The following is a 25024-nucleotide window of genomic DNA, read 5'->3' as shown; positions in this document are numbered from 1 at the left end:
TCTTCACAGCGTGGAGCCACCAGGGGTGTGAGGGAGGGGTCCTGCCCTGGGCAACCTGCTCCAGGCCCTGCGAGGGGTATGAGGCACGGAAGCCTGGAGGCGGGCGCAGCACAACCTCCGGGGCTGCCTCGGGGGCCGCTCCTCCTGCCCCCGGGGTTCCTCCCCGGGGTCCCAGGGTCAGGTTGGCCTGCCCATCCCTGGCGCTGCAGACCCTGCAGGATGCCCTCCCACCCGAAGGCCGAGTCCCTCAGCACAGGGGCCTAGAAGCGGCACCTGGGCCCTTGGTAGGCATGTGCTCCATTTAAACCTGACAGCAACTTGACTAGACCAAGTCTTCAAAGACAAGAACGGTGGGGTCCCCGAGGCCTTCCATCAACGCCTCTTGCCAGGAACCCACAGGGCCAGCCGAGCACCACCTGGGCGGCCCTCCCTTCTCACCTTCCTCCAAGGTCCGCCTCTGTCCACCCCGGGCCCCGTCCAGCCCCGCCGGCTGCCTGGCCCTTACCGGCCTCTGCATTAGTCCCGGGCCTGCGTCCAAAACTGTCTCAAGTAACAGACACTGAAAGCTCAGAGAGCGGCCAGGGGGCTCCCTGAGACCTCAGGGAAAATTCTATTGGGTTCAGAAGCGTACCCCGCACAACCACTGGGGCCTTGAGAAAACTGTCATCCTCTGGGGGCGGCAGGGGCATCAGATCCACCCCCTGCCCCACCCTGGGCCATCACGGCCTGGCTTCCCCCCGGCCCTGCGGCCGCTGAGTGGGGGGTTCATCAGATCCACCCCCTGCCCCCCCCGGGCCATCACGGCCTGGCGTCCCCCCGGCCCTGCGGCCGCTGAGTGGGGGGTTCATCAGATCCACCCCCCTGCCCGCCCCAGGCCATCACGGCCTGGCTTCCCCCCGGCCCTGCGGCCACTGAGTGGGGGGTTCATCAGATCCACCCCCTGCCCCCCTTGGGCCATCACGGCCTGGCGTCCCCCCGGCCCTGCAGCCGCTGAGTGGGGGGTTCATCAGATCCACCCCCCTGCCCGCCCCGGGCCATCACGGCCTGGCTTCCCCCCGGCCCTGCGGCCGCTGAGTGGGGGGTTCATCAGATCCACCCCCTGCCCCACCCTGGGCCATCACGGCCTGGCTTCCCCCGGCCCTGCGGCCGCTGAGTGGGGGTTCCGGGCGGGGAGCAGTGCGAGGTGGGGCTGCACACGGTCCCTGCACACGGCAGCACTCACTGGAGGTGTCTGGAGATGCCCGCCGCCCTCGGCCCCTGCGAGAGCTCTGCTCTGTCTCAGGTCGCCTCCCAGGCTGCCTGACAGCCCAGATAAGCTGCTGGGCGTGGAATGTGACCTCCCCGGGGACATCAGGCCCCAGCCTGGCAAAGAAACCACCTGGAAGACAAATGACAAGAGTCCCCGCGGGTCCCAGACAGGGGAGCGGCAGCCGTGGCCGCCCTGCTCGTTTGTGTCGGTCCCTTCCGATCCCCTGCCGCGGTGCCCGCTCTGCCCGGCAGGCCCGCCGTGCAGGGTGACTGTGATTGTGCTCAGAGCCTGGTGACCCCAGCTTCCCGGCTGGCCAGTCCCCGCTGCCTGACGGCCTGCGCCATGAAAGGGCCAGGCCTGGGGCCTCTGCCAGAAGGGTCTGCGGCCCTAAAAGTTCTCTCCGTGTGGCCTCTGCCTAGACACGAAAACAAATTCACCCGCCGCACCACGAGGCCCGAGGCCCGGACCAGCGGCCTGCACATTCCTAGGCTTCCATCTGCCTTGGAACCGGACCCGGGGTCACCGGGAGCGACCCCCGAGCCTGCCCTGCACAGTCCCAGCCCCCTTCTGCAGCTCCCACAGGCCAGGTGGGGCAGGAGCCTGGGGCACCCCAACTGGAACCCCCTCCCAGGCACCCAGGCAGGTGGCTGAGGCCCCCAGGGCGGTGGGGAGGCCCCCCATTCCTGCCACTTTAATTGCTTCAAGCCGCCTGCCCTAAGAGGGGGCAAAGGGGCTGGAGCTGAGGAGGGACCTTCCACGGCTTGGACTACAGCTGGGAGCCCCCGCAGAGGGTCCTGGAACATGCAGGGATGCAGCGGAGACCGCCGGGGCCCACATCCCCACTTCACGGTCACGATGCTCCCCGGCCCCCAGCATCAGGGTAGAAGCAACAAGCAGGGGGGCAGCAGGAGCCCTTGTGGGGGACAGGGGGTGGCCATCAGGGGGATCAGAGGCAGCCTCCCGGGGCACCAGGTCCAGGTGCAGATGGGCCCCGGGGAGGTGGCGAGGGGGCACCGGCGGCCGAGGTCCCATAGCGGCGGTCACGGTCACGCCACTCACAAGGGATGCTGAGACAGTGCCTTCGAGACGCTGGGGATGGGCAACCAGGCACCCAGCAGAGTGTCCGGCTGCACAGAAGGACCCCCGACACAGACAGCGACCTGGGCCCAGGAGGCACCGCGCTGCCCGCCCCACCTGCCTGCCTCCTCCTCTCAGGGGCTTCATCACGGCTGTGGGGCCTGGTTGCCTGCTCGTAGCCTGTTCATCAGCTCAGAGCTTAAAGCTGGAAGACCACGCCTCCAGCCCCACCAGGCACCACGGGCGGGGGGATCCGGAACTGAGGCCCCTGGATGCGGCTCCAGCCACGCTGCGCACACAGGTGGACAAATGAGTGGACGGAGGATCGTGAAGGAAGACACCCCTGGGCCAGCCACGTGTGCCGGCAGGAAGCCTCCACCTAACCTGCTCTGCCGCTCCCCGCAGCGACCGTCCACCCTTCCCCCTGCCCGCGCCTCGCGAGCCCCGCGGTGGTGAGCAGAAACCCCTCCATCCTTCAGGGTCCTCAGGAGGCCGCCACCGGGGTCCTGTGCACACACGGTCCCACGGGACTTCCAAGGGAAGGACCCTCAGACACAACCTGGGTGCTTTTAGGGAAAGCCACAGTCGCGAGTCCAGAGTCCCAAGTCCAGAGACAGTTCAGATACACAAGAAAATGTTTTAAAAGTGAAAGGACCTACATCGGAGTATCATTTAGTCATTAAAACAGAACAAACAAACAAAAATCCCCACAAAGCACTGACTCTACGACGTGGATGAGCCTGGAACGCACGCTGCTCAGTGCGGGAAGCCAGACTCTGTAGGACAAACACCGGAGGATTCCATCTGCATGAAACGTCAAGAGCGGCGAATCCAGAGACAGGAGGCAGATGAGGGGGAGCCAGGCGCTGGGCCTGTGGGCACAGGGCTTCCACGACAAGAATGTTCTCCAGCTGCAGGGCCAATGGCTGGATAACACGGTGAATGTACTAAACGTCTCCAAATTGTTCACTTTAAATGGTTAGCTTTATGCTATGTGAATAAATAAATAAAAGTTAAAACAATAAATAAAAGTTAAGGAGTCTAGTTGGTCCCCAGCCTAAAGAAGAGAGAGCATATGACACCCGTGTCGCGAAGTCTCGCCCGGGCCACGCCCAGCCGGTCACCCCCTGCACCCAGTGGGTGAGGGTGGCCCACCTCCCCCAGTCTCCTCAGCCCCTGTCCGGGAAGGCCACCGCATCACGCAGCACATCCACGGCCCCCAGCCTCGCTCACCCACATGCTCCTGAGGCCCTGAGGGGCACCGCGTGCTGAGATGCACCCTCAGAGGTCCTGGGGGGACCGGAGCCCTTCTGAATGGAGGGCTGCATGAGGGACGTGGTGTGGGCACATCCGCCCATCTCGGCTCCGACCCAGGAGCCCTGGGATTCTCTGGGAACTGGGACGACGGCAGGAAGCAGCCTTCGCCACGGAGGGGCCAGAACCCCTGGGGCCCTGGGGTCTTGAGTCACTGCGCCTCATTGCTCAGCCGTGAGCTCATCGCCCAGGTGCCAGCCTGCACCCCGAGGCCGTGCCCTCTCTGCTTCCCCGTCAGCCCTGGGGTGCCCAGCCCCGAGCCCCAAGCTGAGCGCAGACAAGCCAGGGCCCACGTGTCTGGAGGCGGAAATCAGAACCCTGATTCTAGCGGGACTCGGGCCGCTCAGACCCCACCGTCCAGCAGAGGGGCCAGTGCAACGTGGCTAGCACATGGGCAGCTCCACCCGGACATGCCCGGCTTGGCCGGCGGGGCCCCGACACGCAGGCAGGCAGGTGAGATCACGCTGGGTGGGAGCAGGGCAAGCGGGGCCCTACCCAGAGGGTGCACCGCCCTCACCAAGCAGCATCCCAGTGGCGCGGGCGCAGTGGGCTCTGGGCTCTGACTGCGGCAGAGGCCAGGGGAGCCAGGTGCCTCGGGCTGCCGTGACCGAGGGGCACCTGCCTCCTGGGGTCCAGCCCAGAAGGCGCGGGTGGGAGGGGGCTCTGGGCCCCGAGTCTCTGGGAACACATGGGAAGGAGAGGGATGGGGACGGCGGGCGGGGGGACATTCTGAAGTGAAAGCTCCAGTGAGATGGAAGCAGACGGGAGGAAACATCCAGACGACAAGCTCAGCCATTCCCCACTCGGGGCACCACATGGTCACACAGCATCCAGGAGGTTCAGCAGACCCGGCCCTACGAGTGCTCCACCCAGAGGAGCCTCGGTTAACACACACACGTGTGCACACATGCACGTGCACACACACACATGCACACACACACCCACGCACCTGCGCTCACACACACACCCACGCACCTGCACTCGCACACACACGCACACACACCCATGCACCTGCGCTCACACACACGCACACACACACCCATGCACCTGTGCTCACACACACATGCACACACACGCACACGCACCTGCACACACCCATGCACCTGCGCTCACACACACGCACACACGCACATCCATGCACCTGCGCTCACACAATGCACACACGCACACCCATGCACCTGCGCTCACACACACACACGCACACCCATGCACCTGCCCACACCCAGGCACCTGAGCTCACACCCATGCACACACACCCACGCACCTGCACACACCCAGGCACCTGCGCTCACACGCACACACACCCATGCACCTGCGCTCACACACACACCCACGTACCTGCGCACACCCATGCACCTGTGCTCACATACATGCACACCCATGCACCTGCACGCACACACATGCACACACGCACATCCAGGCACCTGCGCTCACACAATGCACACACACACCCAGGCACCTGTGCTCACACACATGCACACACACCCATGCACCTGCGCTCACACACACGCACACACACACACCCATGCACGTGCGTTCACACACATGCACACGCATACACGCACACACTCACGGTCTTTAAAAAGAGGTCTCAGGAAGCAAGGGGCGCTCTCCTCCCCAGGGACTGTCTGGCAGCAGGACGGGATGCCCGCTTGCTCGGGGACACCTGTGTTCAGTGACCATCACACCCTCCCACCTCTGCTCAGCCCCGAGCTCCCTGCACGGCCCTCGGCAGCTCCTTCCACCACCAGGGACTGTGGGTGAGACCCTGCAACTCCCAGGGTCTGGGGTCCTCCCCCGCCAGCCAGCAGCCCTGGGACCACTGGCCACGGTGAAGAGGTGGGCAGAGTCGGCCTGAGCAGCGCATGTCTGCCAGGGGACAGGACAAGCCAGGGAAGAAGACAGTGGAACCCACAAATCCGCAGCCCAGCCTTAAATCCAGGGGTGCCTGAGTTATCACCCAAGGGATGTCACCTCTGCAGCCAGCAGACAGGCAGGGGCTCCCATGCGGCTCACCAGGAGCCCGGAGCCCTGGCTCCTGCAGAAACGGCCCCGGTTTCAGACACACCTCCACTCGGGACTGTTCGTGGAGGCTTGTGGGCCCCTGAAATCCAGCAGGGAACACACCGGGCCCCGTGCACAGTCGGTGCACAGAAAAGGCGGGAAGGGCGCGCCCTCCAGGCCAAGCCCCGCCCCAACCCTCACCGTCTCAGACGCTGACCCCCATGGCCGGGGACCCCGAGGGCCATCTGGCTGTGGAAGCCTCTGCCCGGACACCCCTACCCTAAAGGCTGCAGGCAGCCCTGAGCCCAAGCCGCAGGGCCCTCGCCGGCCGCCTCGAGGCCAGCCCCCCAGCTGGGACGGAGGGCACAAGGCCACATCCGCAGGGGCACGCACCTCGGTCCACAGGGTCCCCGCCTCCGCTGGGACGGAGGGCACAAGGCCACACCCTCAGGGGCACGCACCTCGGTCCACAGGGGGCAGCCAACACCCCTGCTGCTCCCAGGGCACCTGCAGGCTCCTCGGGGTCTGGGGGGAACGAAAGCCACCAGCTGCCCCCGCTGCCCTTCCTGACACAGTCACTGGGCCTGACCTGGGCAGGGCCCTAAGAGCCGGTTCTCACTGGTTTGCCTCAGCAGGAACGGGCACCCAACCCCACTGCCACCCACCTGCGTCCCTCAGCCTGGCCAGAGTGGCCGGACAGGCTCGGGCGGGAGGACCTGGAACTCTGCTCCCCAGTGTCTGGGGGTCACGGACCCCCTCCCCTGAAAACATGGCCCGTGGTCCTGCTCCCCCGGCTGCCCCTTCCCTCGTGCCCCAGTCACCTCGACCGTCACCCCAACAGCAGCTCGCGTCGGCCGCGTGCTTGTTCCTGAAGCTGCTCCATGTTTTGAGGTATGAAACGATCCCCGAGACGGGCGCTCAGAGGGCCCGGCCCCTGAAGGGGGCTGAGGGCTTCGGGAAGACGCAAAGGCAAGTGGCCTAAGAAACCTGCTGTCATCTACACCGGGCAGGGCGCCTGCAGAAAGGCGGGAAAACCAAGGGACTGGCGCTCAGCCCCTCCCGAATTCTCGTCCAGGTTAAAGAGGCGAACAGAATCACAGACGATGCGCCACGGCGTTCTGGGTCAGGAGCAGGTGCTTCACCCGCGCGGGAGTCGCAGGGGGCTCTGATGTTGGTGTTTCTGCGTCGACGAACAGGAATCCTGGGCCTGGGGCTGGATCCTCAGGCGCGCGCTCTCTCCCCCCCCCCCCCGCCTCTGTCTCTGTCTCTCTAATTTATCAGAGTTTAAAGTCAGACAGAACTAGGTTCATAGCAGCGCACAGCCACGTCCTTCAGGCCCTGGGAGGAGCCCTCCTGGATGACTTGGGGAGCAGGCGTTCCCCAGAGGCCCCCAGTCACCCCACGCCAAGTCGTCAGGCAGGGGCATTTCCCTCCTGGCACCCCACGTCTGGAGCCCCGTCTGGAGCCCCAGCTCTGCACGCTCCCCGGACCAGGGCCACAGCCGGGGAAGGCAGGGATGAAGGACACACCCGGGGGGCCTTCGCCCCTGCAGGAGGCCCCTGGGGGCATCCGAGCTCCCACATGGGCCAACCAGTCCTGCCCGGGCCCCCTCAGTGCCGTCAGGCATTAGAGCACAGGAGGGATCCTGACAGCAGAAAAATGAGGTTTAGAGAACGAGAAACCACAGGCAGGGGCGGGATCACGCGGGGTGATGATCAATAGGCCGACGGTCACACAGTTTAAATTCCTTCCCAAAGCGACAGTGAAACTGAAAGCAGCCAGCTGTGGCCTCTGACTCTGGGAAGTTTCGGGTTTGCTGCTGTCAGTGCTTTAATCAGCACGGGTTCTACCGGGGCCCACCCGACGGCCCAGCCCAGGCCACCACCAGGGACGCCTGTGAACTGGGCAGCGTCCCAGGCCTGGGCTGGCGCCAGCCACCTCCTGGGGATCCTGCTGTGACGCCAGGGGTTTCAGTGGGCTTTAGAGGGAGAGCCAGTAACCTGAGACCCTCCGGGGGCTGCCCAGGGGCAAGCTGAACCAGGTAGGTCACCAGGTGGGGACGGGGACAGACAGCCTCGGGCCTCGTCACACCTGTGGGAGACTGGGGGGGTCCATGAGCAGCGGGCCCCACAGAGGGAGCTGCGGGTGGAGGACCATGCCCTGCCCTTCCAAAGTGCAGGACGGAAACCACAGGCGTCCAGCCACAATCCCCCCGTGCCCCCTGAACTGAGGGGCTCGATCCACACCTTGGACCGGGTCTCGGGGGCCCCTCCTCTGCCACAGCTCCCCCCGAGCCCTCTCAGTCAGAGCAGCACGAGACACAGGGGGACATTCTAAGTGAGAACGGGAGCAGAGCGTCCCTTCTGTCCCGTGACACTCTGCGGGGGACTCCAGGCCAGCGCGGGGCCAGCCCCGGGCCGTCACCATGCTGCGGCATCCCCCGAAAGCTCGCCCGGGCCCCGCCGCTGACGCACGGCGGAGCTGGGGACCAGGCGAGATGACCGGCAGCCTGCCCACCTCCCCACCCACTCCAGGGCCTCCCGGCGAGAGGGATCTCATGTCCACTCCCCGAGTCTGACAGGCCCGCCACGGGCAGCACCGAGCGTGCTCGCCCGGCAACGGCCAGGACCCCGCTGTACGGAGGCGCTCAGCGGGTGTGGGCGTGCTCCTCAGCGCTGTGTGAATGGCCAGGCCCCCGCTGTACAGAGGCGCTCAGTGGTGTGGGCGTGCTCTTCAGCACTGTGTGAATCGACGTCCCCTTCCCCAGAAGGTGCTGGCTGTGCTGCCACGGGTGTCACGTCGGGCGTGCAGGCAAGGGGGCGGCCCACCAGGGTCCTCGGGCGGAAGACTCTCTCCCGACCCCATGGCGCCAGCGCCGGGCCCTCGGGGCTGCCCCACCAGGGTGGCAGGGGCAGCCCAGCTCCCCCAGGCCCGGTGCAGTGTGTCTGGTGGCTCCGGCCAGAAGGCCGCTGAACGGCTGGCTGGACGTGGGCTCCCCAGGCACTCAGACCCCGGCGGGGACGGGGGGCTCCGCCGTCCACCCTCTCAAGCCTCACGCACGTTCTCCACCTTAGACTCCAAGTCAGACGCGCGGCAGGAACGTCTGGGCTGGGGACGCCGGGCGCACCCGGCCGCTGCCCGCAGGGACGGCACTGCAAGGCCTGGTCCTCAGACGGCTCCTAGGAGCTGGCTCAACCTGGGGACCCCGGGGCCGGAGGGAAGCTGCCGCCGCAGCTGCCGACCGTACGTCTGGGGTGAAGGAAGTCATTCCTCCACAAGCACGGAGGGGCTCAGGGGGGCCTGGGCGCTCGTGCTGAGGAGCTCGGCGCTGACCGGGTCCCACAGCAGGGCCGGGACAGGGTGCACACGGCAGTGAGGGCTGCCCCGGGCTGCCCCTGGGCGACCAGGACTCAGAGAAGGCGACTGACGGTCACCCAGCGAGGCAGGCTGCCTAGGCCGGTCTGCGGCCTTGGCCTCCCGTGCTCCGTCCCGCCTGGGGACACCCAGGACAGACGGAAGCTCTCGAAGGTGCCCAGCCCCAGCGAGACCTCGTCAGACCCCGAGGCTCAGTGACGCCATCTCCCAGCTCGATTTGTCCTGAGGACAAGGAAGAGGTGGCAGTCACGGCTGGCCACACGTCAGGGCCCCTAAGATCTCTTGAACCTCCTAGAAACTGCCCTCCAGGATGGAGGGGTCTCCCCCGCAGACCCCCATCTCCCTGTGGGGACGGCGGCCCTTCAGGCAGGGAGAGCCCGTGAGCCTCACCACCCCGAGACAGCCATCTGAGCTCCTCCCGGCGCTGCGTGGCCTCCTGCAGCAGGACCCACTCGTCTGCTCCATGTCTGCTGACACCAGCACCCAGCGCGATGGCCAGCCGGTGAGGGGAGCCAGGCCAGACCGCAGGCTCCAGTGTCTCTCTCCCATTCCTGCAGCTCCACGGCTACCAGCGTCGCACACCTTCAAAGCCCGCACAGGAGCAGTACCAGTGTCGCACACCTTCAAAGCCCACACAGGAGTGGGCAAACCCCCCGGTGACCCGTGGGTGCAGGAACGCCTCTGCATCCCCAGTAACTGTGCACCTAAGCCAGGCCCTCGCCCTGCGAAACTGCACCACCAAGACTTCAGGCAGGGCCAGCCATGCACTCTGGCCAAATTCACGAGCCGTCGTTCTCACGAAGCCTCAAAAGTCCATCCATGCATCTGGGAAGCATTTACAGCCCCAGCTGTGTGCCAGGCATGACGTTAGGTGCTGGGGGGTGGCAAGCAGACACTGATGCCCAGGGCACTGGGCAGGGGAAAAGTCAGTGGCCGCAGTGGAGGTGCAGGTGTCGGGTCCAGGGGGTAGATGAGGTCCACCAGGCAGGGAAGGGGTAGAAGGAGAAGCAGGTGGAAAGTCAAAGGAGGGTGTCAAACAGGAGGGTGTCCCCTGGGGGTGGCCGTCCCAGTGCCCCTTGGACCACGACCCACTATCTCCTTCCCAGGCCACAGAGAGGCTGGCATGGAGCGAGGGTGGGGGGCCCGGACGGGCCTGTAGCCACTTCCCTCCAGGTGGACGCAGGGTTGGGGAGAGGGGGTTGGGCCGGGCTCCGCAGGACGAGGGGCAGGTTGGCGGCTGGACAGGTCGGGAGGAAGCTGCGTGCGGGGGATGGTGGCCGCGAGCCTGCAAGGAGGTGACCTGGGGTGCGGGTGCCACTCGGTTAAACCTCAGGGCGAGCCTGTGCGTGTGTGCTGTCCGGGTGGAAGGGAAGGAGGTGTGGGCCGAGTCGAGTGTGGGGTGGGCTCGGGCCCCCCCCACCGTGGGCGTGAGGGTCACCGCCGCCCAGAAGCCCCACAGGCCGGTGACCCAGGGCCCTTGGAGCCGAGGGCATTTGCGTGGAGCTCTCGCTCCTCCAGTACAAGCAGGTGCCCGGCGTCCGGTGCCCAGAAGATCTCGACAGCCCTCCCAGCCCCAGTGCCCGCCGGTCGCTGCCCAGTACCTGGGACTTCGTGTCAGGAAGGCACCCCCCGCACGTGGCCTAACTTAAAATGACATGAGCCTCGGTCAGCCAGGAGCAAAGACGCCACCTGTCACCCCCGCCGTGCGCCCACCCCTTCCAACCCCGCGGGAGGCGCCTGCAGGAATCGCCAGGCGGAAGGGGCTGATACTAATCAAAGGAAATCGTAATAAGCCGCATGCGGAGACGCTAGCTTCTCATCGTGAGCAGTTCTGGAATCTGCTAGCTGCACACTGGCCTCGCCATCAGGAGCGGAGGGACCTGGGCCCACAGACGGGAGCTGCCCTCAAACCTCCACCCACGGCCTTGTGGTCGGGAAGGAGGGTGTGCTCGGGACCCCGTACCCCTCCCCCTCCCCCCTCCAGGCTGTGTCAGGGGCCGTGGGACAGAGCGGGAGGAGGGAGCGTCCCCTGACCGAGGCCCCAGAAGGACAGTGAGACGCAGGAAGGCCCTGCCGGCCGTGTGGAACTCTGCTCCAGGGTAAGTAGTCAGGGCTCTTCCTCCCGCAGCACAACCTTGCTGCTCTGTACACAATGGACCTCAACCTCCCAGTCACCGGGCTCACCTCCTTCTTCCTCCCGTCCGACTACTGCTGACCCCGCGATGGGACCATTCCTACTGCTCGGCCCACCCACTGTCACCCCTGGGGTCAGAGGCACAGGTGGTCCTTGAATGTGGGCCACGGGTCTCCTCGCAAGGGGCATGGAGCGCACAGGATTGTAAATTTCAGTAAGGATGAAACAGGACTGCAAACACTGGGACAAAGTCCAGTCTCGCCCAGAGGCCCTCCGTCTGCCCGTCTGTCCTCAAGGAGCCTAGAGTGTGCTGAGCGGGACCCATGCAGGCACACACAGAGTAGGCACTAGTGCAGACGCCGCTGGGCAACCCGTCGGGAGCTGCAGAGAGGGGCCAGCCTTCCAGCTTGGTGAGTGGGGGGCACGCTGAGAAGCACAGGCGGACCACTGGCAGCCCTGCCCCTCCTGGTAAAAGGCAGGAGTGTGCAGCAGGACCACGGAACTGGCCACGCACGGCTCCCCGTGGAGGCCCCTGGGTCCGGGGCCGGGAGTCCCGCACCGCTAACTCTTGGTAGCCTTAGGGCAGCTGGGTCCAAGTGCCTTCCCTGCCCACACCCACCACTGTCCCCAGAAGGCTCCGGAGCGTGGAGGACTGGGACCCCGCTCTCTCGGGGCTACAGGAATGCCATCCCGCCAGCCGTAATCCTGTTGCTGGGATACGAGCGAGGAGGAGACGCAACCCAGCACGACCTTCTCCAGATAGAATTGGATCCAAATCGCAGCGTCATGAGCTGATAGCACGAATAAAGGAGGAAGCTGTTCACGGTGCCTCGCGCGGACATTCCTGTGGTGAGAGGGCCATTGCACCTGCTCAGGCCGCGAGCGCCAGCCCAGGGCGGAGCCAGCTGCGGGCTGTGCACAAAGGGGCTTTCATCTGAGGGGCCTCACGTCCTCGATTAGCGATGAGAGAGCTCAGAGGTGGAGGGGATGTGAATCGTGAGAGGGAAACTCCTGTGCCTGGTGCAACGTGAAGTCAGGGCAACCTGCACCAGTGCACCCACCTGGGGCCCAAGCAGGTGTGAGCTGCCACCCCCAACGCCGGAAGCCGGAGCCCCGCCTCCCATCATGAGCGTCCCCCCGCCTCACAGGCAGCCCCCGGCCCGGGAACGGCACAGGCCACGAAGCGGCACCTCGACCTGGCCTCGGGTGTGACGCAGGCCGGGGTGGAGGTGGTGTGGCTTCACCCGGGCCGACGCAACCACAACTTACAGGGGGACAGCTTTAGCTGAGAGCAGGTTACACCGCGGCCTGTGCGGTGTCTTCCCGCCCATGTCCTGGGTGAGCCGGGGCTCACGAAACGGCAGGGTCAGCATGTTGACCACTGAGAAGGAGCAGAGGGACGGCGGGGTGCAGGACGCACAGCCCAGACCCCTTGGGGGCAGCCGGGCCGGGACCCAGAGCCGTGAACCACAGGGGAGAACAAGGACACCCAAGAATGAGGCCGCAGGGACCCCAGGCCCCGGCACACGGAAGGGCGTGTGGGGGCATCCGGGGGGCTGGTTAACAGGCACAGGGAAAGAGAACACGGTGCCCCGAAGCTCGGGCAGTCACAGCGAGTGGCTGTCACCGCTGATAGGACGAAGTCCGCTCGGGACACCGCGGCACAAGGAAGGGGTCTCCGCGGATCCCACCCCCATCTCCGTGACCCGGGTCGCCAGAAGCTCAGGCCCAGGGCTGCCCTTTAAGAAGTGGTTCCCCAAACATGCATGTCCGGAGCCAGGGAAACAGGGGAGACTCCTTACCACTCAGAAAGGCCCTTTAGTAAAACCACATTGAGGCACGAGGGTTGTTTCTGTAGAAGAGAAGGGCAAAGGTCAAAGCAGACGCTTCCAAACACCTGAAGCTCAGTGAGACGGCGCCCCGGGAAGGGGCGAGCCTGGATCGTTCCCAAGGGATGCTCGCGTGTAACGGGAAACGAGGGTGGGGGCGGGGCTGGTCTCCAATCCAGTGGGCAGGTGAGGGCAGCGGCTTTAAAATTCAGCTGCCCACTGCCTACTAGCTAGTTAGGGTTCAGAGCCCAGCACAGCCTGCACTGAGACCTGGTGAGCAAGGTCTTCAGCTGGGACTAACAGACCCGGGTGACCAGCCACGATGGACAACGCTGCCACCAAAGGCCCTGGGTTTCTGAATCCAAGCAGAGACGTGCGCCCTGCCCCTCCTCTGTCCCATGACCCTGGGGAGGAGCTGCGCAGCATCCCCGCAGAGTCCCCTGAGGAAGTGACCTTTGGGCTGGGCCAGCCCTGGCCACTCCCGAGATGGCCTACAGAGGACCTGAGGTGGGGGGCCAGAGTCGGGGGATGGGAACAGAGCAAACTGCACCTAAGGGTCCTGGGCACAGCCCCCAACCGCTCCTGGCTGCCTACCACCCTGGGCTCCGTCTCTGGCCATCCAGAAGGTACAAAGCCAGGCCTGCAGGAGCCAGGCTGAGCTCTCAGCCACACGCCCTGCCCGACGTCCCTGCTCTCTCTGAGTGTGTGAGATCTGAGAAAGGCCCCTGTGCCGGAGGAGAGGTGACAACACCCAGTATGTGGGCAAATGAAGATGCAGTTTGCACGTCAGGAGCCACCTCACAGATGGGCCAGTGAGGCAAGTCTGGCCACCAGTTCCCACCGGCCATCGAGTCTCTTGGCACAGATAACTGAAGGTCCATCTCAGATAACTGAAGGTCCACCTCAGATAACTGAAGGTCCACCCGGCATCCGGATAACTGAAGGTCCACCCAGCACCCAGATAATTGAAGGTCCACCTCGGATAACTGAAGGTCCGCCCAGCACCGGATAACTGAAGGTCCACCTCGGATAACTGAAGGTCCACCCGGCACCGGATAACTGAAGGTCCACCTCAGATAACTGAAGGTCCACCTCGGATAACTGAAGGTCCACCCGGCACCGGATAACTGAAGGTCCACCTCAGATAACTGAAGGCCCACCCAGTCCCTGGATAACTGAAGGTCCACCCGGCGTCCAGATAACTGAAGGTCCACCTAGCACCCGGATAACTGAAGTCCACCTCAGATAACTGAAGGCCCACCCGGCACCTGGATAACTGAAGGTCCACCTCGGATAACTGAAGGTCCACCTGGCATCTGGATAACTGAAGGTCCACCTGACATCTGGATAATTGAAGGTCCACCCACCATCCGGATAACTGAAGGCCCACCCAGCATCCGGATAACTGAAGGTCCACCCAGCACTCAGATAACTGAAGGTCCAGCCAGTACCTAAGACGGCTGGAGGCTGACAGGCACTGGTACTGAGTACCGTCCACCTGCTCAGCAACTGGTCCGCCTTACTTTATAAACCCTTTCTGCGACACGCCAGGACACTGGGCAGAACTGGCGCTCGCTGGGAATGTGATCCTGTGCCATTTGCCTCATTCTCCAAAAACAGAACAGAGCAGGCTGCTGTCCAACCTTGTGGACGATAACACCCGCCCCTGCCCTGCGGGGGCCCTGCCGGAGACAGTCCCAGGACAGACCCACACACACAGTCCCCTTGCCCACAGGCCCGTCCAGGCACTCTCGAGCGGCCCGACGTCTGCCCCGGCCCCGCTCACCTGCCCTCTGTCCGCCCGCCTCCCTCCCCCGTTCAAGGCGCCACCCGGGGACACGCAGAGGTCATTCTAGGGCCTGAGAATGGGTCCCGCTGAGCTCTAAGAGGTTCCTAGGATGGGGGCCCCTCTAACCTCTCCACAGAGAGTCCCCAGCCCAGGGTGCTGGGTGCGCAGGACGGGGAGTCGACCCTCGGGACTTGGGGGTCAGGAAGGGCACTCAGGGGCCCTGTACAGGGCGTGGGTGTCCCAAGGCCTTCGAACGTATCAGAGGTTTCACACTGTGGAGAAGCAGCACTTTTCCAACGAGAGGATTTGCGTCACCACGACTCCACCCCTGCCACTGACCTAGCCACACACTGGCCAGTGTCCTGCAGCTGCTGGAGCAAATGACCCCAAAGTCAGGGGCTGGAAACCACACGAGCTGTGCTCGTGTTCTGGAGGCCAGAGGCCTAAATCCCAGGTGTCGGCACGACTGTGCTCCTTTCCGGGGGCCCCAGGGAGGACCCGGTCCCCCGGTTCCAGCATCTAGAAGCCGCCTGTGTTCCTAGGCTCGTAGCCCCTTCCTGTATTCCAATCTCTCCCTCAACCTTTGCTTCCATCGCCACGTCTCCTTGTTCTGACCTGACCCTCTGGCCTCCCCCATCCCTTCTTAGGACATGGGATTACACGTAGGCCCACCCGGATAATCCAGGGTTATCTCCACAGCTCACGAGCCTCATCCCACCCGAAGCCCTCTTTACCGCGTAAAGCAGCGTTCACGGCCCTGTGGATCAGGACGGCGAGGCCTTTGGGGCTGACATTCAGCAGACCATATGCCACGGGAAGAAAAAGTTTCAACGCTGGGAGGTGGGGCTGTCCAGGGTCTTAAATGGGGGGCAGTCAGGTGCTTGGGAGGCCAGCGCACCGCCCAGGAGCAGGCGGTGGGGTGGGGATGTGTTCCCATCTGGGAAGCAGACCCGCTTGCGGCTGGCTCTCCGGGGGGCCCTGAGGCTTCGCACCCAGAGGGCCGTCCACACAGGCCGGGAGTGGAGTCAGCAGGGAGGGCAGCCCGGGTCCATTTAAGACGTCCCATTGCCCCCACATTGACAGTAAAGGCTGCGCTGGAACGGGTGCTTTTTCCTTCTGGTTTCTGAGCCTCCACGGCATTCTTGACTATTGCCACAATATAAGGTCACGAAAGAAGGAACAGCAGAGCACCGCAGATTCTGAGTCAGCGCCAGCCGGGCCCGAGTCCCCTGGGGATGGAGGCCCACGTTAGCCAGAAAACAGGAAGGTCCTGGCTGCCCCAAGGACACCGGTGACCTGGAACAAGATGGGTCCCCCGGTGCCACGGGGGACAAGGCCAAGATGGGAGGACCCAAGACAAGCAGAGGTCGCTGCCAACACTACCCGCCGGTGCGGAAGCATGGCAAGCCCGCAACCCTGGGTCAGCCTTGGGGAAGTGAGGAGAAGCGAGCCAGAAAGTGACAGCCGGAAGCTTGAAGTGGGGCAGGAGGGCCGGGCCCTGCAGGGGCATCTGGGCTCAGAAAGGGCCGTCCTCTCCTCCAGGGGCCAAGAGGACAGGAGCAGAGGTGGCTCAGGGCCAGGTGTGGACACGCCCAGGGCGGCAGAAGGAAAGCTGTCTCGTTGAAATGATCATTTATGGTAGAAAAAGCCTGTCCCCATGGCTGGCTGCGCCCTCTCCCGGGGGGCCTGCCTTTCAAAGCCCTCGGCCGTGTGTGGAGGGGAAGGAGGGTCTGAGCTGGGCCTGTGGGCGGTGCCTGGCGGCCTGGGGTAGAGCCGCTGGCGAGGGAGCAGGTCTAGCCCAGGTGGGGAGACCCCGAAGGTGAGCGTGCACGGGATCAAGGGTGGCTTCACTTCGTTCTGGTTGGAAGGCTGGGGTTACAGAGGACAGAAAGGACGCCGCCCCGTCTGTTGTCCTCTGAGCAAGCACTGCCCGGACGACAGACGCCCCATCAGGCTGAGCTCAGATTCCCAGCACAGACGGGGCCTCAATGCGGGAAGCCCAGGAAGCGGCCTGGCTGCACAGAGCAAGAGGCTCCGTGGAAGCTCAGTGGGAGAGATTTTCGAACTACAGCAGCCTCGGGACAAGATCCAACAGGCAGAGGCAGGTCTGCCATCCCGGGATCACCCCCACGGGACACGTGGGTGGGCGAGACCACGCGGGCGCCCAGGCCCAGAACACTTGCAGGACTTCGGAGCGGCGGGCGTGAGTGGGCCGCTTTGTCTAAAACACACGATGGTCTTAGCAGGCGCAGCCCACGGCCAAGTAAGAAGCACAAAAACTGTTCCGGTCACGAGGACCCACTTCCTGCTCTTGGTGCTCACCAGGCCCTCCTTCCAGGCCCCGCCCTGACGGGTGGCTTAGGCCATCCCCGACGGTGTCCCCAGAGCCCAAGGAGGAGTTGTCAGGACACATCCCAGGAAGCTCCCTGCAGGAATGCCCTATTCAGTCCCACAGAGCCCCACTGCCCTCCCCACTTTACAGACCAGAGGCCCAGAGACGGTGAGGGATCTGCCAAAGGTCACACAGCGCTCAGAAGCAAAACTGGAGCCAAAACCTGGAGCCTGGGCTCTCAACCCACATGGTAGATGGCGTCCCATCCACGAACACAAAGTGGCCAGCCAGGCTGCCGGCCAGCGGCAACAGACCACGATTCAGTGACTCCATACTTGTTTTCTGCAAGCACTAGCTCTAACTCCACGCCCACCAAACCGAGTAAAGAAACTAAGAGCCACATGCAGCACGTGGCCCCCCAGCACTCCGCCTGCTGGCGCGCGCAGTTTCCCTCTCTGAATTCTCACGACCCCCGCATCACCCCTGCAACGCAGATAAGCCCAGGCCGCTGTCCCTGAGCCGTGATCGTCACGCGTGTCCTACCTCTACAGGAAAAGGCCATAAAAATAAGGGAAAAAAACAACACCCTGCTTTCAGAAATTTCACGTTCCCAATTAAAGCCTGCCCACACACTAGAAAATATGCCAAGTGTGCCCCCCAGGAGGTGACACCACAGGCAGGCGTGACAAGGAGGGCGACAGCACAGACAGAGGATGGGTGTCAGAGCAGAAGGAGGGAGCGAGGCCAAGGAACACTCCAGGACCTGCGCCCTCGCTGGACGGAAGCTCACAGAATAGAGCACGGAGTGGTATTTCTCCATCTATCAGATTAGCAGGATTTTCAAAGTGACAGTGCCCAGCCCTGGCGGTTTGGACTGAAAAGCTGCACGGAACTAATATCCATCCGGAGGGACGTCCACCACCTCCCGAAGGTCCCACACACAGCCCCCTCCGCACTCAGCCCCAGCACTGCCATGGGGCCTCCCCAGATAAGAGCCCAGACCCCAGAGTGGATGCTCTCGGCCTGCTGGGGAGACAACGGTCACCCAGGGGCACTGCTGTGCACCTTCCTGTTTGGGGCAGGCAGGGCGCAAACAGAGGTGCTCAAAGATGACTCAGGAAAGAGGAAGTTAATGGGCCAAGGGGCCAGGTGGCTGGGTTCACCACCCACCGCCTCCCAGCCCCGGACCAGCCGGGGCGAGAGGAGGGCCTTCCCAAGTTCTCCTCTAACGCGAACCCCGACCCCCGGCCCCAGATGCAGAAGCCCCAGCTTGGAAGAGACCCTGGCTCCACGGGCCAACGGGCTGGTCCAGGGGAGCTCAGGGGCAGGCAGGGCCACCTCAGGGGCTCAGGCCCACCCTGCATTAGAACATCACCCCCTCTTCCCATGGCCCCGCCCTCCCGACTGCAAGGGGAGGGGGAGAATCTTCCCGCGTCACACTGTCAAAGCAGCCTCATCCACACAGATCACCGTTTCCCTTCCGCGATGACGTCCCCTGGTTGCCTAAATGGAAACAGGGAAGAAAGGTTCCCTTCGCCCTACAGGCCATGGGGGCTCTGGACTCGGGCCCCAGCAGAGATGCATTCGGCCTCCAGCTCCCAGCAGCTGGGTCGGTGCTCTTCCCCGGGCCCTCCCCGTTCCCAGGACGAGAGAAGCTTACTTTTTCGCACGGTGGGCACCAAGATGCGGTTCAACCGCTGCTGGGACGTGCCCTCCAGGCACCGCTTTCACATCGGCTCAAGTCTCCCCAAAGCAGAAGGGCGCCTCTCGTGCTAAGAACAGCCTGTGCCAGCAGGTTCTGTGCAAACAGGAGACCCAGCTGCCGGAGCCTGGTACCGTCTCCAAGATTTCTGAGCTTGGATGCAAAACAAGGAGGCCTGACCGTGCTTAATTCTGAATCTACTCAAGGAACAGTGCAAAAAGTAGAAACGAGGACTTCGGACCAAAATTACATGGATGACTGAATGAATAAAAACATAAATCAGTAACACGCAGTATCTGCAGATGTTCCGTCCGGGCTCCACGGAAACCACCACCACCACCAATCCGTCAAAAGCACGTACGTGGTCTCTGCAGTTTCCATTCAGGCCCTGCCACTGTAACCCACCAACAAGCTCTGGTCACACAGGCTCCATCCCCTCGCCCTGCGGCCTCCTCCCTGAGCCTCTGGCTCTGGTCTCATGTCCTTTGTGGGGAAACACCCTGTCAAGGTCAACCGTGACCCGTGGCCAGTGCCTGGGCCAGCTGGACCCACCACAGAGTCTCTTGGTCTTCCAGAAACCAAGGGTGGCCAAGAGCCCCACCCATCACCCCAGCTCAGCGCTGGGTGCCCCTGCCCTGTGCCACCGGCCTCGTCACGGTGCGCCAGCCCGGGAATGTCCCCGTCTGCCAGCATGGAATTCCAGAAAGGTGTACCGGCCTGTGAACAAGTCCTCCTTCCTGGGCACTCGCTGAAGACAGCCAGGAGGCCGTGCCGGGACTTGTCTCCTCTGCCAGAGAAGCTGGGGCGGGGGTAGGACACACCCCTGCAGGTTGGCAGGCGGAGCACAGACACTGCCCTGCGGCCCCCAAATTTCGTCTGACTCAGCGCATCCGTGATCTAAAGCTCCTTCTGACAGCCGTTCTGCACGGCCCAGACCCGCCAATCGAAAACATGACCCCAGGGGCCAGCCCAAGTCACCCAGCCACACCCTGCCGGCACCGGGCAGTGCTGGGGAGCGGGACAGAGAAAGCTCCCCGTCTCCACCAAGCATCGCCGAGGGATGCAGTGGACGGTGCGAGGTCCCGGACGTGTGTTGAGATTCCACGAGCAGCATCGAACACCAGGCACGTCACACACGGGCGCTGTGAGGGGCTTCACAACGCAACCACCTGCCGCTAGGGGCACCCAGAAGGGGGGAGGGGCTGTCCCCGCCCCGGGTTAGAGCAGGACACCAAGGCAGCGCCCACCGCCCCAGTGCTCCTCCCAGGACTGGCGGGGGGCAGGGAGGGGCTCAGAGGCCCAGGCCTTCCTGGGAAGGAGCCGGGGCTGGCAGAGAGCTCATCGCAGACCCTAAGCCATCAGGGATGGGAGGCGTGGGGGCCAGAGAAGCCACGTGACCTGGCGAGGGAGCAGAGCTGTGGGGACCCAGGGCGCACTGCAGGCACCTCCCACAACGCTCTCACTGTCCTGGGCCCCTGCCGTCAAAATGTATCAAATGCAATCATCTTATGAGCGTGCCAAACATCTATTTTCATTTTCCCGATAATTTATCCCTCCCTCCCGCCAACAGCATGAGGTTTCGGGTAGTTTCACATGTCACATCCTGCAACGTCCACCTTCTACCCACCTCCAGCATGAGGTTTCAGGTAGTTTCACATGTCACATCCTGCGATGTCCACCTTCTACCCACCTCCAGCATGAGGTTTCGGGTAGTTTCACACGTCACATCCTGCAACGTCCACCTTCTACCCAGACGTCCGTCAGTTGGTGCCTGGCCAGCTGTGCTCTGGGGAGAGGGGCCGCCGTTTCGGGGTTCTCTGTCAGATGACAGCTAACCCAGAGCCTCCAAGCCTCCGAGCAGAGACTAGAGTGTACCATCTGTGGTCCGACCCTCGCCGGCACGGGGTGGGGGGGGCACGCCTCGCCCAGGACTGCAGACGGGCCTGTGCCGTGGGGCATAGACCAGCCACCGCAGACAGCCGGGCCTGGGGGCTGACCAGCCACGGCTGCAGCAAGACCGCTTGCCCCTCACCCACCCCTCCACTGACCGGCCCTTCCCCGCAGTGCTCAGGCCACGAGAGAAGGAAGTCCGCTGGCCGTCGTGTCAGAAGACGGGTCTTGTCCCATTCCGTCACCCACGGAGCGCCAGGATGTTTTCAACAACCCAGCTGAAGACAGACCAGGCACTCTGGTGGGGAGAGCGAGCGTGTGCATGGCTGTGCACGTGTGTACATCTGTGTGTGCACGTGTGTGTGTGTGTGTGTGTGTGTGTGCACGTGTGTGTGTGTGCAGTCACTGAGCGCACGCGCAGCTGCATTTTCAGCGTGAAGCAGGGCGGGTGGGGCCGGCTCTCTAGGCCCCTCGAGCTCTGGACAGCTCAGGAGTCAGTTTCCCTCCTTCTAGGTTTCTTTGCAGGGACTTTCCCCTCCTCCTTCTTCTAAAGGAAAACAAGAGCGCCTTGAAAAACAAGTTCTGCTGAAATTCAAGACTACCTCAGAGGTCTTATTCCTGAACCCTGAAGACTCCCCACCTGTGCTGCCCCTCCAAACGAGCCTGCCTTGGACAAAAGTGCCTTCCCTCCGCTTAGATCCCTTACCCGGGTGCCTGTGAACCCCAGGATGACAGACACCCCCGGACTCGGGGACCCACAGGGTCTTGGCCGTGTCCTGTCAAGTCTAAACCCTGCAGGCCCACCCAGGGAGCTGGGGGGAGGGCGGGCCACGGCCATCGGCGGAGACCTGGACCCACTGATGGACCCTAGTGGTGAGAAAGGGTGGGACACGCGGCTCTGGGGGTGGGGGTGTGCGGGGAGCTGACAGAGCCTGAGCGCGAAGTCCCCTGTGGGAGGGGCCGGAGACAAGGCGACTCAAAGCCCAGGGCTCTGGCGTGGCCACAGGCAGCCTGCAAGTGTCCACAGAGCGAGGTCCTCCTTCCTCGGCCCTGAAAGATGACCCACGGGCAGACGCCACCTTGGCACGTGTGACTCCGGTACTTCCTCCGGAAGCGGGGACCGCAGGTAGCGCGGAGCCCCCAGGCTCGTGAGCCCGCCCAGCCAAGGTCCCACCAGGTCTCTGGCTCTGGGGGGAAACACACGATGCCATTCAAGAGCATCAGAATGACAGCGACCAAAAGCTTAAACAAAACAGCAAAAGTCGTCATTTATTTATTTTTTTTGGTCAAGTACAGCACAGAGACAGACGGGAAAATGCATCATTTGGGGTCAGAAAAAATGTTCAAATCGGCAAACGGGGCTTAAGTTTTTGACTCCCAAGGGTAATTCTGAAGCGTTTCTAGAACAAATTGAGCCCCTGCTAAGTCAGGCGTTCACATACCTTTGCTCTTCTCCAACATCCAGAGGGGCAATTATGATCCCATTCCAAGGGGACTTGGTCCCAGCAGGGAAAGGAGCCTGTGTTCTCCCAGCACGGGGGAGGGGTGGGCGGCACACAAGCCCCGCTGAGGCTGGTTCCTGCTTTTATGCTCCAGGGAACAAGAGCACGTTCTGTTAGGCACCTCGCAAGGGGCTCCCTTCCTCCGGCGACCTGAGACCACGGCAAACCCACTGCAGCCACACGGCGGGACACAAGATAAAGCACACCATTTCTCGGGCTTCCCTGGTGGCGCAGTGGTTAAGAATCCGCCTGCCAATGCAGGGGACACGGGTTCGAGCCCTGGTCCGGGAAGATCCCACATGCCGCGGAGCGACTAAGCCCGTGCGCCACAACTACTGAGCCTGCGCTCTAGAGTCCGCGAGCCACAGCTACTGAGCCCGCATGCGACAACTACTGAAGCCCGTCCGCCTACAGCCCCTGCTCCGCAACAAGAGAAGCCACCGCAATGAGAAGCCCGTGCACTGCAAGGAAGAGTAGCCCCCGCTCACCGCAACTAGAGAAAGCCCGCGCGCAGCAACAAAGATCCAATGCAGTCAAAAATAAATACATAAAATAAATAAATTGAAAAAAAAAACCCCACCATTTCTTGAACCGTCACTCTGCCACCCACCGCCCCCAGAGCCTGCATTAACTTGAACACCTAGAGATCTCATCTCACCCAAGCTCCTGAACACAGCATTTTATTTTTTCTTCTCTGAGGCTCAAAGTCAACACCCTTGACTTCCTCTCCCTGATTACAAAGTTTCACAAGCTGGACTGTGGATGCCTCAGTGTCCTTCCCTTTCCCGACTAGACATAATCATAAAAGAGCCTTCAGGCTTACACATTCCTGCACATGTCTGAGGGGATGGCCCCTGAAGCCACGATGTGGTCCCGGGCAGTCATAAGAACCCCAGGAACCCCGGGGACCACAGAACCCTATAAGGACACACACTCCCTAAACGCCGCCCACCCCCACCCCCGCCCCCAGAGTTAACCCGAATCCTGAGGAGTTATCTGCTACACTACAGACAGGTGCTTTCCGCACATCTATTTACAAAGTGATTCCTTTTTAAAAGGTCTGTGCTGCCCTTTAACCTGATGACCAAGCCGACTGGAAACAATGAAACAAATTACTATGGCTCTCCCCCCAGGACACTTCCCTCCAGCGACACCCCCGCCCCCCCCCCCAGCTGTGGCAGCAGGTGACCGCTGTGTTGACCACAGCGAGCACTGTGGCCGCGGGGAGCCGGCTGCCCGGGACGGATGTCAGGGCAGGCTGTCTATTTCCACCTGTGATAAAGCACCTACGCTTTGGGGGCGGGGGCGGGGGCTCCCCTCGGGCCTGGCACCTCCACCGGCTCCTCCCGGGCCTTTGCTGGACCGGTTGGGAAGAGGACCTGGGCCGCCACGTGGTTGGGAATGGGGTCCCAGGAGCTGGGGGCAGAGGAAGTTTCAGCGCGGTCAGAACGGCCTTCCCGACCACAGTTTGCGGTCCACGCGGGAGCAGCGGCGGCCGGGCGCCGCCAAACAACGGACCCCTGCGCATTGTTCTCCCGGCGGCTGCTCGGCGCTCGGCCGCATCAAAGGGACCGCGCGCAACCCGACACCGCGGCGGACGCGGGGGCAGAGGCCTGGCGGCCGGGGCGGCGCACAAAGGCTGGCCCTGGGGAAACCTGGGCAGTTTTGCCTCAACAGGTTAGAAACAACACGGCTGCGCCCCGCACCGCACTGTCCTCCCCGAGACCTGCTGGACTCCGCGCGCGGTTACGCTGGGGCCCAGAGGCGCTGGGAGGCACCAAGCCGGTGACGGCGACACAGGCCCGCGGTCAGGCTTCGGATGCCCGGGCGTCTCCGAGCCACCGCGCGTCTAACGGCCGTCACCACGACCTCGGCTCCGGGACCTCACTGGCCCTCGGCCCGCAGCGCTGTCCGTCGAGCGCACCAACTTCCCCGCAGAGTCGCCGAAGTTTGGTCACGACACGAGGTTCTCAGGACGCAGCTGGCCCGCACCATCCCCAGCCCGGCCCGCTCCCCCAGTCCCGGGAGCGCCCAGGTGGCGCGAAACCCCGCAGTCGAGGAATGAATGGCCGTCGCGGGACGCTCGGGCACACGGCCCCGGCCCGACTCCGTCCACCCACCGACCGCCGCCCGCGGGCCACCTGCGCGCGTGGGTAGAGCCGGGGCCGCCTCCCGGGACCGAAGCCGAGACGTACTGGGGTGAGGACGTCGCCCCTGGGAGCTGCCAGAGACCCGCACAAAGTGCGGCCGGAGGCGGGCGGGCCAGGTGCGAGCACTCTCGCGTCCCCGCTGGTCTTACCTGGCTCTGCGGACGCCGCGCTGACCCCAAGCAGCAGGACCACGGGGGCGAGCAAGTCCAGGAGGCGCCGCCGCCGCGGTCGCAGCCAGGGCCACCTGTGGGCACAGGCCACACGTTAGGGTAGCGCGCGCGCCCCCGTCCCCCGCCCGTGAGCCCCCGCTGCCCCCGCCCGTCCTCGGCACTGCGCGGCCCGCACCTCGGCGCCATGCTAGGCGGGCCGGACCGTCTGTGCCGCGGGATGCTGCGCCTCCGCCGCGGTGCCCTGGCTCGGCCGGCCGCGCTCTGACCGCCGCCAGGACCAGGCGGAGGGCGGGCGGGCGGGGCGGAGCTGGTCAGGGGGCAGGACGGGCCAGGGCAGTGGGCGGGAAGGGGGCCGGGCAGGGGGCAGGGCCTGGCGCGGAGTAAACCCTGCGCGGAGCCGGGTGCGGACCCGGAACCCGACCATGGGCCGCTCCCCGGGTCCTAGCACCCCTGCGTTGCAGCCGCAATGTTTCTCCCCCGACTCCCAGTACCCAGGCAGCGTGGCCG

General features: G+C 63.9%; 1 protein-coding gene across 1 annotated transcript in view; it reads right to left on the bottom strand.

The window, feature by feature from the left end:
* The window catches only part of COL18A1 (collagen type XVIII alpha 1 chain), a 97421-nt gene extending 72626 nt beyond the window's left edge, over positions 1 to 24795 (bottom strand). Inside the window, exons 1-2 of the mRNA XM_082655682.1 lie at positions 24693 to 24795; positions 24497 to 24591 (exon numbers count right to left, since the gene is read on the bottom strand). Of these exons, the coding sequence (XP_082511808.1) occupies positions 24497 to 24591; positions 24693 to 24703 (106 nt within the window). The 5' untranslated portion in view covers positions 24704 to 24795. The remainder of the gene's footprint in view (positions 1 to 24496; positions 24592 to 24692) is intronic.
* Positions 24796 to 25024: the final 229 nt, after the last annotated feature.

Source organism: Grampus griseus, assembly GCF_964374135.1.
Source record: "Grampus griseus genome assembly, chromosome: 5".
Taxonomy (NCBI): domain Eukaryota; kingdom Metazoa; phylum Chordata; class Mammalia; order Artiodactyla; family Delphinidae; genus Grampus; species Grampus griseus.
This window is presented reverse-complemented; position numbering and strand designations above follow the sequence as displayed.